Source organism: Alligator mississippiensis, chromosome 1 (assembly GCF_030867095.1).
Source record: "Alligator mississippiensis isolate rAllMis1 chromosome 1, rAllMis1, whole genome shotgun sequence".
Classification (NCBI taxonomy): Eukaryota; Metazoa; Chordata; order Crocodylia; family Alligatoridae; genus Alligator; species Alligator mississippiensis.
The window spans coordinates 484,702,773-484,714,352 of record NC_081824.1 but is presented as its reverse complement, the minus strand read 5'-3'; the positions used below and the strand labels follow the sequence as shown (position 1 = coordinate 484,714,352).

Here is an 11,580-nt window from a genome sequence, read left to right as displayed (position 1 = left end):
CAACGTCAGTACGCAATGAATAGCACCGTCACTGCAACCCCCGGTCTCAGTGTTATACTATTTTACACCAAGGGTCCCAACCCTCCCACCCAGAACTGAACGGATGCCCTGCGGCGCCTCCTCAACAGCACAAGGTTTCCTTTCTCTTTTTTGTCCACGTTAAAAAACGGAAATCCGGTGCTTTGCAGGTGTTCTCCAGGGAGGTGTCAGCGTCCCCCGAGAAGCAACCGGTCCTTCTTGGGACCCCGTAGAGCACCTCCCGTCACGTGGAGGAGACAGGGAGGCTCCCCGGGCGGGAGGCGCAGAGAAAAGGGGCGCCGGGACAGACACAGCTTCGAGCTTCTGGGGCTGGTCTTGGAGAGCCTGGCCGGCCCCGCGCCCTGGCAGCGCAGTGTCTCGCACGACCCGCCCTGGTCGCCACAACAGCGGACCCGGCCGCGGGCAGAACCAGCCGGAGCGGCGCCGCTGGGGATCGCAGTCCGACCAATCGCTACGCAGAAGCGTGCACACCACCCACCGCTGCCGGGCAGCCAATCAGAATGCGAACGAGGTAAGGGGGGGGGGTTGTTGCCTTGGGCCCGCCCCCTCCTGCAAAAACCAATCAGAGTGAAGCAGGGGGTTGCGGCCCTGACCCCGCCCATGCAGCCACTCTACCCAATCGCTTTACGCCTCAAGGTGGCCAATAGGAACACGAGCCTCCGATCCCGGCCGCGCCGCGAGCTCTTCTCTGGTGGCTGCGAGGCGCAGGGGTCGGGGCACCGCGCCGCGACTAATCAATGGTATTAGTCTCTTATGGAGCAAGGCAGCGCACACCTGCGTTTGCCATCTTCTCCACTTCTCTTTTTGGCAGCAAGCAAAGGGGGTTGACCCCCAAAGGCGACCTGTTTCATGTGATTTGCAGATAAAGCCTCAGGTGGCCGGTTCAACCAGACAGCAAAGACAAGCGACATCTCCCATTAATCCCTTTTCAGCAAGGGAGTCAGCATCCTGGGTGACCAGCTCGGAGGCACTCAACACGCGGTGGGCACAAGAGAACCACTGCAGAAATGAACGGGGGCAGCAGCAGATGTGGGGAACCTGGATATGAAATGACGGGAGAGAGAGGAGAAACAGCGCAGTGGGGAGAGCTGGGCAGTGCCACACCGTAGCTCAGGCTTCAGAGTGTGAAAGGCTGTCAGTGCTCGACCCTTTTGCGAGCAGGGCAGCACCACACCGCAGCTCGGCAAGATGAGCCTGAGAGCAGACAGCGGAGACCTCCCGGCCCTTGCCCGCTACAGGCCCAAATGGTGCGTAAGGGAGAGCTGCGGATGGAGGCCCGTGGACCTTGCCCACAGACAACCCAAATGGCGCCTTAAGGGAGGACTGCAGATGGATGCCCATGGACCTCACCCGCTGCTGACCCAAATGGCACCATAAGGGAAAGGAGCAGAGACTTCCAGGCCTGACTGCTGCCGACCCCCTGGATCACCGGTACTTGACAGAAACTATGAACCAGGCTACTACTACTACTGTTATATCCATTCTGCACCTGTACCATGCAGCTGAACACCAGGCCAACCCCTGATGCTCCATATCACCCTGTAGCTCCACTCCGCCCCTGCTACACCCACAGCAGCCTGGCTGCAACATGCAACAATGCTGCCTCATGCAACCACCCTTTTCCCCCCCACTCCAAATGCTGAGGATCACATTTGAAACATAGTTAGCCATGTTAGTCTTCAGACAAATAGAAGGAAGGGTAGATTTGTACCTTATAGACTAACCAAAATAACTCTATACACACTTGTGCACACACACACACACACACACGTGGGTACCACACTTTAACAGGGTCGTGGTAAATCTTGAGAGTGCAGAAAAGAGCCACACGTATGATCATAGACTTGCACAGCAAGCCATACAAGGAAAGGCGGAGGGACCTGGGGCTCTTCAGCCTAAAGCAGAGAAGGGTGAGAGGGGACTTAGTAGCAGCTTACCGCTACATCGGGGGCTTGGCGAACAACTGTTTACCAGGGCACCCTTGGGGAAAAGTAGGAGTAATGGCCACAAACTCCAGAAGACCGTTTCAGGCTTAACACTAGGAAAAACTTCTTCACAATCAGGGTGTCCAGCTCTGGAATAAACTCTCTCCAGACTGGGTGCCATCACCTACCCTGGACATCTTCAAGAGGAGACTGGATGGTCACCTTGCTGGGGTCACCTGACCCCAGTTGTCCTTCCTGCCTAGTGCAGGGGGCTGGACACGATGATCTTGCGAGGTTCCTTCCAGCCCCTGACAGCTATGAATCTAAGAGAGGATGTTAAAAAATCATAGTTATTTACACAACTTTGTAGAGTTGGAAGAGAATATAGGGCCCCCTCCGCACACAAAAGGCCACAGTAATCCCAGCAGGGATATGGCCCAAAAGACACAGGACTTAGACTTAGCAGTCACTGCCTTTGGCTTCTCAAATTCTCCCTCTTGTTCTAAACTAGTCTCTTGTATTCAAACAGGCAGAGCAATCACAGGCATTGGGCCACCAGATGAAGCCATGACAGACTGGGGCAAGGATCCTACATCTAGTGTTGGAATTTAGATTAAAAGAGGAAACCACATTTGGGATTTCTGCGATTAAGCCCCACTTCCACGGAAGGACATAGCCAATTCGTACAACGTGCGACTCATTTTATGTGAAAAAAGTGACAATGTTAATGAAATGAAAGAAAAAATCGGGAAAAAAAAAATTGCAAGATTGCCGACCTCCAAGTGTTTGCCATTGTTAACTAGGGGAGTCTTCTCTAGAGAAAGTTACAATTTCATTTTAAATAATCACACACTTGAAGACCGAAAATCATTTTGCAAGAACTTTATTTTGAAAAACATGGAGTTAAAATACCATTTCCATTCTCCTGTGGGGATGATAAAGTTTCATATAAAACAATGAACAAAAATATTTGGTACAAATATTCATAAAAGGGTAATGGAATCCACATTTACAGTTGTGAAATTTATCTACATTTATCTGTAATTAAAAGAAATCAAACATTAAAAAGGATCTCTTGGTCAAAGCATTCTGCCGCTGGAACATTTATTCATCGATTTACCTAACATTTAAGTGCAAAGTAAGTGTCAGAACATTCCAGCCCTTCCAAGAGCTGCCAAGATGCTAGGACTGCAGGGAAAGGGAACACGCTCGGCAATACAAAGTCTTCTCAGAAACAAAGCCCTTCAGACCAGGATGAGATGGCCAAGTGCCACAGGAAGATATTAAGAGAAAGGAACAGGTCCACCCCAAAGCAAGTAAAGGTGGTTTACCAAAGGAGCAAGGGAGAGAAAGGGATGCAAAGGGGAGAGTCTCACTGTGCAGCTGGGATGGTCTGAGGACCCAGCTCTGGGAACAGGTGTCTACTTGCAGCCTCTATGTTTGTTGCTACATGGCGCTAACGGCGAGTAGGAGCAGGAACTCTCAGACAGACACAATTGTCTTTTCTTCATTTTACTGCACAGTGTCTAACCCCCCGGGGGAGCCAGAGCAGACAACTCACCTGAGGGCAAGTACAAACTCCTCCCCAGAGGCAGCTCTGGAGCCTGAGCATCCTCAGTAAACCTGTCGCACTCCTGGGCTCTCAGGTGCTGTCAGTCGGTGTTCCTCTGAAGGATGGGGAGGTTCTCATGAAGATATTTCATGCTCCCATGCTCTGAGAAGTCAGACACAACATGATTGTCCCCTCTCAGCAGCCACTTTGTAGTTAATAGTCCCTCGATCCCCACCGGTCCTACAGCTCTCTGGAGCCCAGAGAAATTAAGCACACAACTACAAAGACTCCTGCACAGATGCTGCTGGAACTGCAATGTCTGCAGGATGCCGAGAAAGTCGTTCGAGAGCTTCGCTCTGTAGATCCTGCATAGACACGAGGTAAGCAGAACAGGCAGAACCAAGGACAGGTTGACAAGCATGGGTGTGGGGTAAGTCTGGGGGGAGGAAACAGTGCGAAACAGGGGGCAAAAACAAAGAAGGGACTTGAGTGTGGTTAAGATAAAGACGAGTGACAAACCTCAAGCACAAGAGGGGCCGATCTGGTGGACTAGCACCAGGACATGAAGAGTCGGGACCAAAAGCTTCTGCTTCCAGACACAGCAGAGAAAGGGAATACAAGCAGCACCAGAGAAGGACCGCGATGCACATCACAGCTCAGCAACACCAGGTTCATCTCTAGGCAGAACCTGAGGGTTGGGGGAGCAGGGCCCCAGAAGCCCATTTCTGTATACCATAGCGCTACTGCAAATGCCTCTAACGTCCCAGCCAGACTCCTAAAGGCTAGCAATTGTCCATAGCAAAACAGGCGGTGCTCACTGACCTGCTCCACTCTCAGCATGTCGATGATCTGATCAAACAGTGGGGTTCGCAGCTGGTCCCGGTGAATCAAGAGCGTCTCCAGAGCATTGCAAGCAGCAGGATAGTCACACTTTGAGTCTCTGACTACGGTGCAAGAATGGACAATGGTTACAAGCTGCTCCTTGCACACTCTTTCAAGCCTTCCTAATGAGCAAGCCTGAGTATCATGTACTTATGAACCTATGTCTTAAAACAATACAGACATCTCAGCTGAACTCAAACACAAGAAGCCTCTCCCACCTTACCTATCCTTGTGACCTTCTCAACACTGGCATCTGCGTCCACATATACATGGCAGATCCCTTCACTGTGCCCCATCCCTGGGATCCCTTTAGCTGCTTTCTGGATGTCCCTAACAAGCTGAGATGACCCGCGTGGAATGATCAGATCTATCAGTTTGTCCAAGCGGCAGAGGTCCTCTACTTCCTCTCTGGTATTCACCTGTAATAAATAAGCAGCAGGTTTCTGAGGACTAAAGGAAGCTCACAGGATCTCTGCCTTGAAGCATTCACAAATGGGCTTCACTTACAGCACATGCACACATCTGCCAAATTCCAGACTGGCCTCCAGTACTCACCAGCTGCACTGCATCTTTGACCCCATGGATAGAAAGTGCTTCCTGTGTCAGGTGGTGAAGGATCTGATTGCTATGTGATGCCTCCCTTCCGCCTTTCAGCAATAAACCATTTCCACTGGCAATGGCCAAAGCAGACACCTGCCAAAGGGAGAGAAGGCATGAGCACTACAGAACATCAGCATAATGCAGACACCACCGAGCAAGTACCAGATTCCCCCTGCAGCCATGCTGACCCTGTTGGAGTCATACCGTCTTCCAGGCCACTCTGCCCAGGGAGCTATTTGGACAGACATAGGATGCACACAGCTCCAAAGCTAAATACACTTCATGGACAAGTCTCCAATGTCAAGGTGGTGCTGGCAAAGGGGCTAGCTGTGGATGGATGTCCCACTGCAAGGGGACACCAATGTATCACCAATGATACATTGGTTCCCCTCTGCACCAATCAGTCCTTCTAGCTGCCCGAAATCACTGAAGCTCTCCACGAAAGGAGAAGTCCTGCTTCTACTACAGTGCCTAAACTGCAAGGGTCTTTGTATACACCACAAAATTGGCCTTTAAAGCAGCATAAATGCCCTTTTGCATCGCTTTAATGGCATTGCTGTTTGCACGCTCAGCAGTGTATTCCACTGTAAATGACTTTGTAATGTAGCAAGGTAAAACACCTTTGTGGTGTTTTAGTTTGCTACCTAACAAAGTGCAACAGTGCATGGGACGCTGAAACCCGACCCGTGCACCGTCCCCACCACCTTCTCCCACCACCAGCACACCCAACTGCCCTCCTGCCACCTTGCTGCTCTGCCCCAGGGCCAAGCCAGCCATTCCCAGGTGGCCGCACCCACAGAGGGAAGCACCGGGCCCTGCACTGCTCAGGGGCTTTGTGACCCAGCAGCAGCTGGTGCAGGCAGGCAGGAGGCCAGAACCTCAGTTTAGAGGAGTCCCAGCAAGGGAACCTTTCAGGAAACATTCAGGCACACGGCTGACCACCCCCTGCATCAAGAGAATCCTCCCCGGCTCCTCCCCTGGTAACAACAGGCAGCTGCAGCAGTTCCACGTGCTCTTGCTACGTACCTGTGGGAGGCAGCCTGGGCGGGACTCGAAGATCACCAGCAGGACACCAATGGGCACTGTCACCTGCTCCAATTCCAAGTCCTTTGCTATTTGCGTCCGGTGAATGACACGGCCCATACTGTCCTGCGAGGATGCTGCAATCTGGCGCAGACCAATGGCCAAGCTGTTCAGCTTGGACGTAGACAGACTCAGTCTCTTCATCAAAGGAAGCGCCAGTCTCCCTGGAAGAGGGGAAAGCGATTTAGCCATTCTGAACAAGCACCACATTTGTTGGAGACTAGACTTATGCATTTGGAGGAACCACTAAGTGTGAGCTTTAAAGGACAACAGTGGCTGGTCCTTGGTTCCTTGTAGACGTATCTACCATAGAGGCAGCTAGCTGTTGTTCAAATGTTGCAAAGATGCTCTTGCTAGGGATGCATGTAGGGTCTACCCTGGAAAAACTGAGGGGTCACTGCAGGAGGAGGAGGAGGACAGATATCAAGAAAGTGACACCCGACTCACTGAAGGGCAATGCAGCAACTGTGGCACAAGAGCCAAATACAGAGCTAGGTGTCTAACAGTGACTAGTATAAGGTAGAGAAGCTCAAGAAAAACAGCCATGGGTGAGACGGGCAATAGGAGTACACCCCTACCTTGGCCATGCTTGTTATTGGTGGGTCATTTCCTGGGGGTGAGATTATTTTGGCTCTATCAGTTTAGCAGCGAGTGTGCTCAGCACAGCTGCATGCATAGCTCACGCTCTGAAGGTGAAGTTTAAAGCAAGACACTTTTACTGACATCTCAGACATGACAGGAGAGCTCAATGTTTCTGCCCTTTTTAAAGAATTCCTGATGCTGCTAAAACAATAAACTCGTAGAAAGGCTTTGCTGTGAATGGATACATCCAGGCACAAACCCACTGCTTGCCCCAACCTACACTTTGCACACCTCTGTGCATCCTTCATGAAGGATGCAGGAGTATAATGTAGAAACGATTCATGATGTGAGCACAAGTCACCTGTCCCACATTCAGTCCATCTCAGACTTCTCAGAATAATAACCTGATGCTGATTAAAGGCATTGCACCAGTTGCTTAAAGTAGACTAAGCCTAGTTAGTACACGGATGTTGCTCTTTTTGGAGAGCGTTGCGTCACAGCTGGCTTGGCCACAAGAGATGGAATTCACCTCCATGGGGCACGGCATCCTGTGTTGGCCACCACTGCTAAGGAACATGAGGTGTTCGCCATGTCATGGCATCGCTCTCATGGGGACTTGGAGCACTGTCAGTTTTTGTACGTCACTGTTCAGCACATTACCTGGCTGTGGTGTCCAATGCAGAGAAAGTGTTTCCTACAACTTTCAGAGCTACAGCTGCCTGCACTCAGGGCTTTCAAGGTCTTGGATTTGCTCCTCAGTGGCAGCCAAGAGGAAGGTCATCCCACAGAGCTCATTCCCAAATTCCTCAAGCCCCGAAGCAGAGAACAGTCCCATCTCCCTGCTCTCTTGTGCAGACCCAGATGCACTATGTCAATGTAGCTGGCACATGTTACCTTTGTTCTCAGCTTCTTCCATGTCTTTCTTGTTTGCCAACAGAATTTCTTCTCTCTGGTCTGTCAGTAAGTCAGCAAGATGATAGATAATATCAGCTCTCTAACAGGAATAAAAAAGGGAATTCCTCTTATCATGGTAAACTTGAAGTAGCTCATAGTACTCTGGCTTCTGGTCCCTTCCAGCTCTGAACGGCACATCTTTGGACCTCACAGTTTCCTCCCTGGTTTGGCCCCCAGTTCCCCTCAGAGAGCTGACGGCTCTCAGCTTTCTCTTTGCTAGAAGCGGGACTGTATCACTTACTCTGCCAACTCCATTTCTGGCCTTTGCATCTCTGCCTTTCAGGTCTCTGCCTTCTTTCCCAACCCCAAGAACCTCTCCCTTTAAGACACTCCTATTTGCAGCTATAGCAGCCTTGTTCTTCATGGTGGCTCCCCTTGATCCAACCCAACTGTAATGCTATGGTGCGCTCACTGGAGAACTGCACACAGGGGCACCCTACGGACATTGTGAGAATTCTCTTAGCGGGAGCAGCTGGGGCAGCCCACTCCTAGGTGCGTCTGAGGCATTGCCTACCGACTGTGAGAGTTTGTATTAAAATAGAGCAGTTATTTAGATGATGAAATACATATAAAACACAAGGATTCAAACATGCGTAACTTCCTAACCACAGCTCTGTAGCCCATCCACCATGCCATGCCATGCCCCTTCCCCTCTCCTAATACATTACTAAGTGATGAGCTTGACAGAAAAGCAAGAACACAAGCCCTTTCGAGCAGGGACTCATCTTAACTGTTTCCCAGAAAACATATTGCACATTTGTGGATTCTAGTAAGATCTGAGGTCATGTAGCCCTGTTACCTGTTCAGGTTGTAATGCTGCCAGGGTCCTGCCACCAGCTCGAGCCATTTCAGCCTGCTGTTCTACAGTAGGGCCTATGAAAACAAGAGTGTGCACACTGGATATAATTTTAACTCCAAGTTAGAGCATATACAAAAACTAAAACTCCTCATCACAGTGACCATCCACCAGGCAAGAAAAGATACACTGGCTAAAACCTCTCACCCTTTCTCTCAACGCATGGAAGGGTACACATGCGGTTTCATGTGCACATCCAAGAAGCTGCAACTATACCCATGCAGAAAGTGACATCAAAATCATGCCTAATTATATTCATGTTTAGTGACCTGAGGAAGAATGTCTTGCATTCAAAAGAAAGCTTGTCTATCTCATTTCCCAGCTACATAGTTGGTCCATTAAAAGATGTCACCCTAAGGAATCCTTGCCTCTTAAATATATTCAGGTAAGCTTGGGGACTTGCAAGCAACAGAAAGAGACAGAAAAATATTCCTAGGTAAAGACAGTATCAGAGTGGTAAAAATCTTGTAAACAGACAAAAACCATAAACAAAAACGTTAAGAGCCGGGAGCATATCCACCTTTCCTGATGTGTTCCTCCTCTGACCATCTCCCTGCTCTCTTGTGCAGAGCCAGATACACTATGTCAGTGTAGCTGACCCATGAGGATACCTTTGTTCTCAGCTTCTTCCTCGTCTCCTCTAACCCCACAACCCAATATCTCAGGCTCTTCACAATCCTTTGGCCCTCCCCAAATGATCTCTGTCATTCCAAGTACCTGCAGAGGACTTCTATACTCCCTCCTGTCACTTTTTGGCCTAGGTCTTCATCCACAGTAGTGCAATCTGTTAGCAGTGGTTAGAGTAAGGAGATAGCCTGGACTCCTAAGATCATTCCCAGCACTAGGAGAGGAGTAGGACCAAGTGTACAGTGCAGGAGGTACAAACCACGGGCAGGCCAAGATAGTTTACTCTATTTGGGAAAGAAGTCAGACAAACTAGCATTTGTACCTAAAATGTTTGTCTAACATCTCTTCCTACTACTGAGTTGTTCCATTAAGAAATTGCCAAAACAAATCTAGCTTCTCTCATATTCCTTAAGCCATCACAACTACAAAGACCACTATTAAAATAGGCAAGGCACAACTTTCAGAGCTCAAAAAAGGAATTCTCAGTTAATACAGTATATCTCTTTGGGGCACTGCTGGGATTGGTTCTCAGTCCACTCTCATTCAATTATTTTTAAATCAGCGTCTAGAAATAATACATTCATGTCCAAGGAATGTCTCTCTCTCAGACACATGGGATAGCAAAAAAGAAGGATAAGTCAATACTAAAGAGATCTGATCACCTAAAAGGCAACATATCTTTTTCAAAGACATAGGAACAGAGAACATAGATTGTATCTATAGGAAAAAAGGATTGTAGTCTGAAAAGCAGTGGCTCTGAAAAAGGCTCAGGTGTTGCTGCAGAAGGCAAACTGAACATTCACTCCCAAGCTCAAGGTTTTGGGATAGCCAGCTAACACAATGCTTTGATGTACTATGAGGAGACCGCCAAGTAGGATTAGAAAGAGATCTTGGTCTTACCAATGCCGTGCCAAGGTAACTTTCCAACCCCGTATGGAAGTTCTGGTGTCTCCATCTTATACGGATAAGAGAAAATGGCAGAAGGTCCAGAGAACAGCTACAGAAATGATTTACACTCTACAAAAGTGTGCCTTAAGATGAGAAGTTTAAGGAGTTCAGTTTTTTTAACTCACTAAAGAAAGGTTGAAAGACAATTTAATTATAGCCCATCAGTGGTCATACAAGGAGCATGCAAGGGACTCTATCAGATCATAGGACCATGGGAAAGTAGGGCTGGAAGGAAACTCACAAGGTCATCTGCTCAGGGTAGGATCATCGCTGACTAAACCATCCCAGGCAAGTGTCTGTCCAAAGTACTCTTGAAAACTTCCATGGATAGAGAGTCTACGACTTCTCTAGGCAGCCTATTCCAACTCTTGACCACCTCACAGTCAGAAATTTCCTCTGCTGTAGCTTGAGGCCATTGCCCCAAGTCCTGTCCCCCATGGCCAAAGGGAAAAGCCTATCTCCATCCTCTCAGTAATTGCCCTTCAGGTATTTAAAGACTTATCAAATCCCCCTTCAATCTTCTCTTCTCCTGAGTTTCTTTCAGCCTCTCCTCATAAGTCTCATCTCCCAGGCCCCTGATCATTTTTGTTGCTCAGGATAGGACACACACCTCAGATGCCCTCCGGCCAAGGAAACCAGGGGTCTTGAACCCACAGCCTTAGCCCCAGGAGGCCAGCAGGCACACTGCCGCAGCACAGCTACAGACCCTACAGATGGATACACATCTTTTAAAAATGATCTGCTAGCCTCACAAAGTACATTTTTGTCAGTTTCTTACAGCTATAGATAAAGTTGTAACCCATCTTCATCCCCCTAGGAAGCCTTCCCCAAACCCCAATATCTACAAAGAATGCGAGAAGTGCCATGCCAGCATAGGTGACTGGTGGGGGGGCACGTGCCCCCTGTCCCCTGAGACTGGCCGCCACTGCTGGCTTCTGTGGGCAGTCCTGCTCGCCCCCACCCCACCGCTGCTGCCAGCTTCTGTGGGCAGTCGCTGCTCGCCACCCTGCCACTGACACTGTCACCCACTGTCATCCCCCCCAGTCTCAGGAGGCACCAGTCACCCACATATGCCAGGTCAGACCAACTGTCCATCTAGCCCAGTCGTCTGTTTCTGACAGTGGCAGGAGACAGACAGCATATGTTACAAGGTAGATCTAGAGTGATCCATCCCTTGCCATGCTCTCCCTGGCATCTGCCACCATTGGTTTAGAGATGCCAGAAACCTTCAGCCCTTCACTCAGTCCTCATCTCCAAACTGCCCCGCATACCAGCTTACCTGCAGGTTTCACTTCTGAAAAAAAGGTGCCAACTTTTTTCCCTTCCACAATGTCCGTGATGACGTGGCCAGAGATCTTTGGGGGCGTCCCATTTGCAATGACCACAGAAGTGCCCCCTTGGAGGGCCCACAGAGCGGCCTTTACCTAGAAGGAAGAAAGCAAACACTGGGGGAAAAAAATCTTCATGCCAAGCAAGCATCTTCTTTCAGAGATTATCCCTGCTTCATTGTAGGATTTTAGATTGTAAATCCT

At 49.4% G+C, this 11,580-nt stretch overlaps 1 protein-coding gene and 1 long non-coding RNA gene across 2 annotated transcripts in view; one reads left to right on the top strand and one right to left on the bottom strand.

Annotated features, from left to right (window-relative positions):
* Positions 1-759: 759 nt before the first annotated feature.
* On the top strand, positions 760-3,051 carry LOC132249310 (uncharacterized). The gene is made up of 2 exons (XR_009460722.1): positions 760-1,470; positions 2,494-3,051. It is a non-coding gene; the product is annotated as an uncharacterized LOC132249310 (long non-coding RNA).
* Positions 2,832-11,580, bottom strand: part of LOC132249307 (delta-1-pyrroline-5-carboxylate synthase-like) — a 28,579-nt gene continuing 19,830 nt past the window's right edge. Inside the window, exons 10-16 of the mRNA XM_059724041.1 lie at positions 11,328-11,472; positions 8,417-8,490; positions 7,558-7,657; positions 6,025-6,245; positions 4,954-5,091; positions 4,622-4,817; positions 2,832-4,460 (exon numbers count right to left, since the gene is read on the bottom strand). Of these exons, the coding sequence (XP_059580024.1) occupies positions 4,066-4,460; positions 4,622-4,817; positions 4,954-5,091; positions 6,025-6,245; positions 7,558-7,657; positions 8,417-8,490; positions 11,328-11,472 (1,269 nt within the window). The 3' untranslated portion in view covers positions 2,832-4,065. The remainder of the gene's footprint in view (positions 4,461-4,621; positions 4,818-4,953; positions 5,092-6,024; positions 6,246-7,557; positions 7,658-8,416; positions 8,491-11,327; positions 11,473-11,580) is intronic.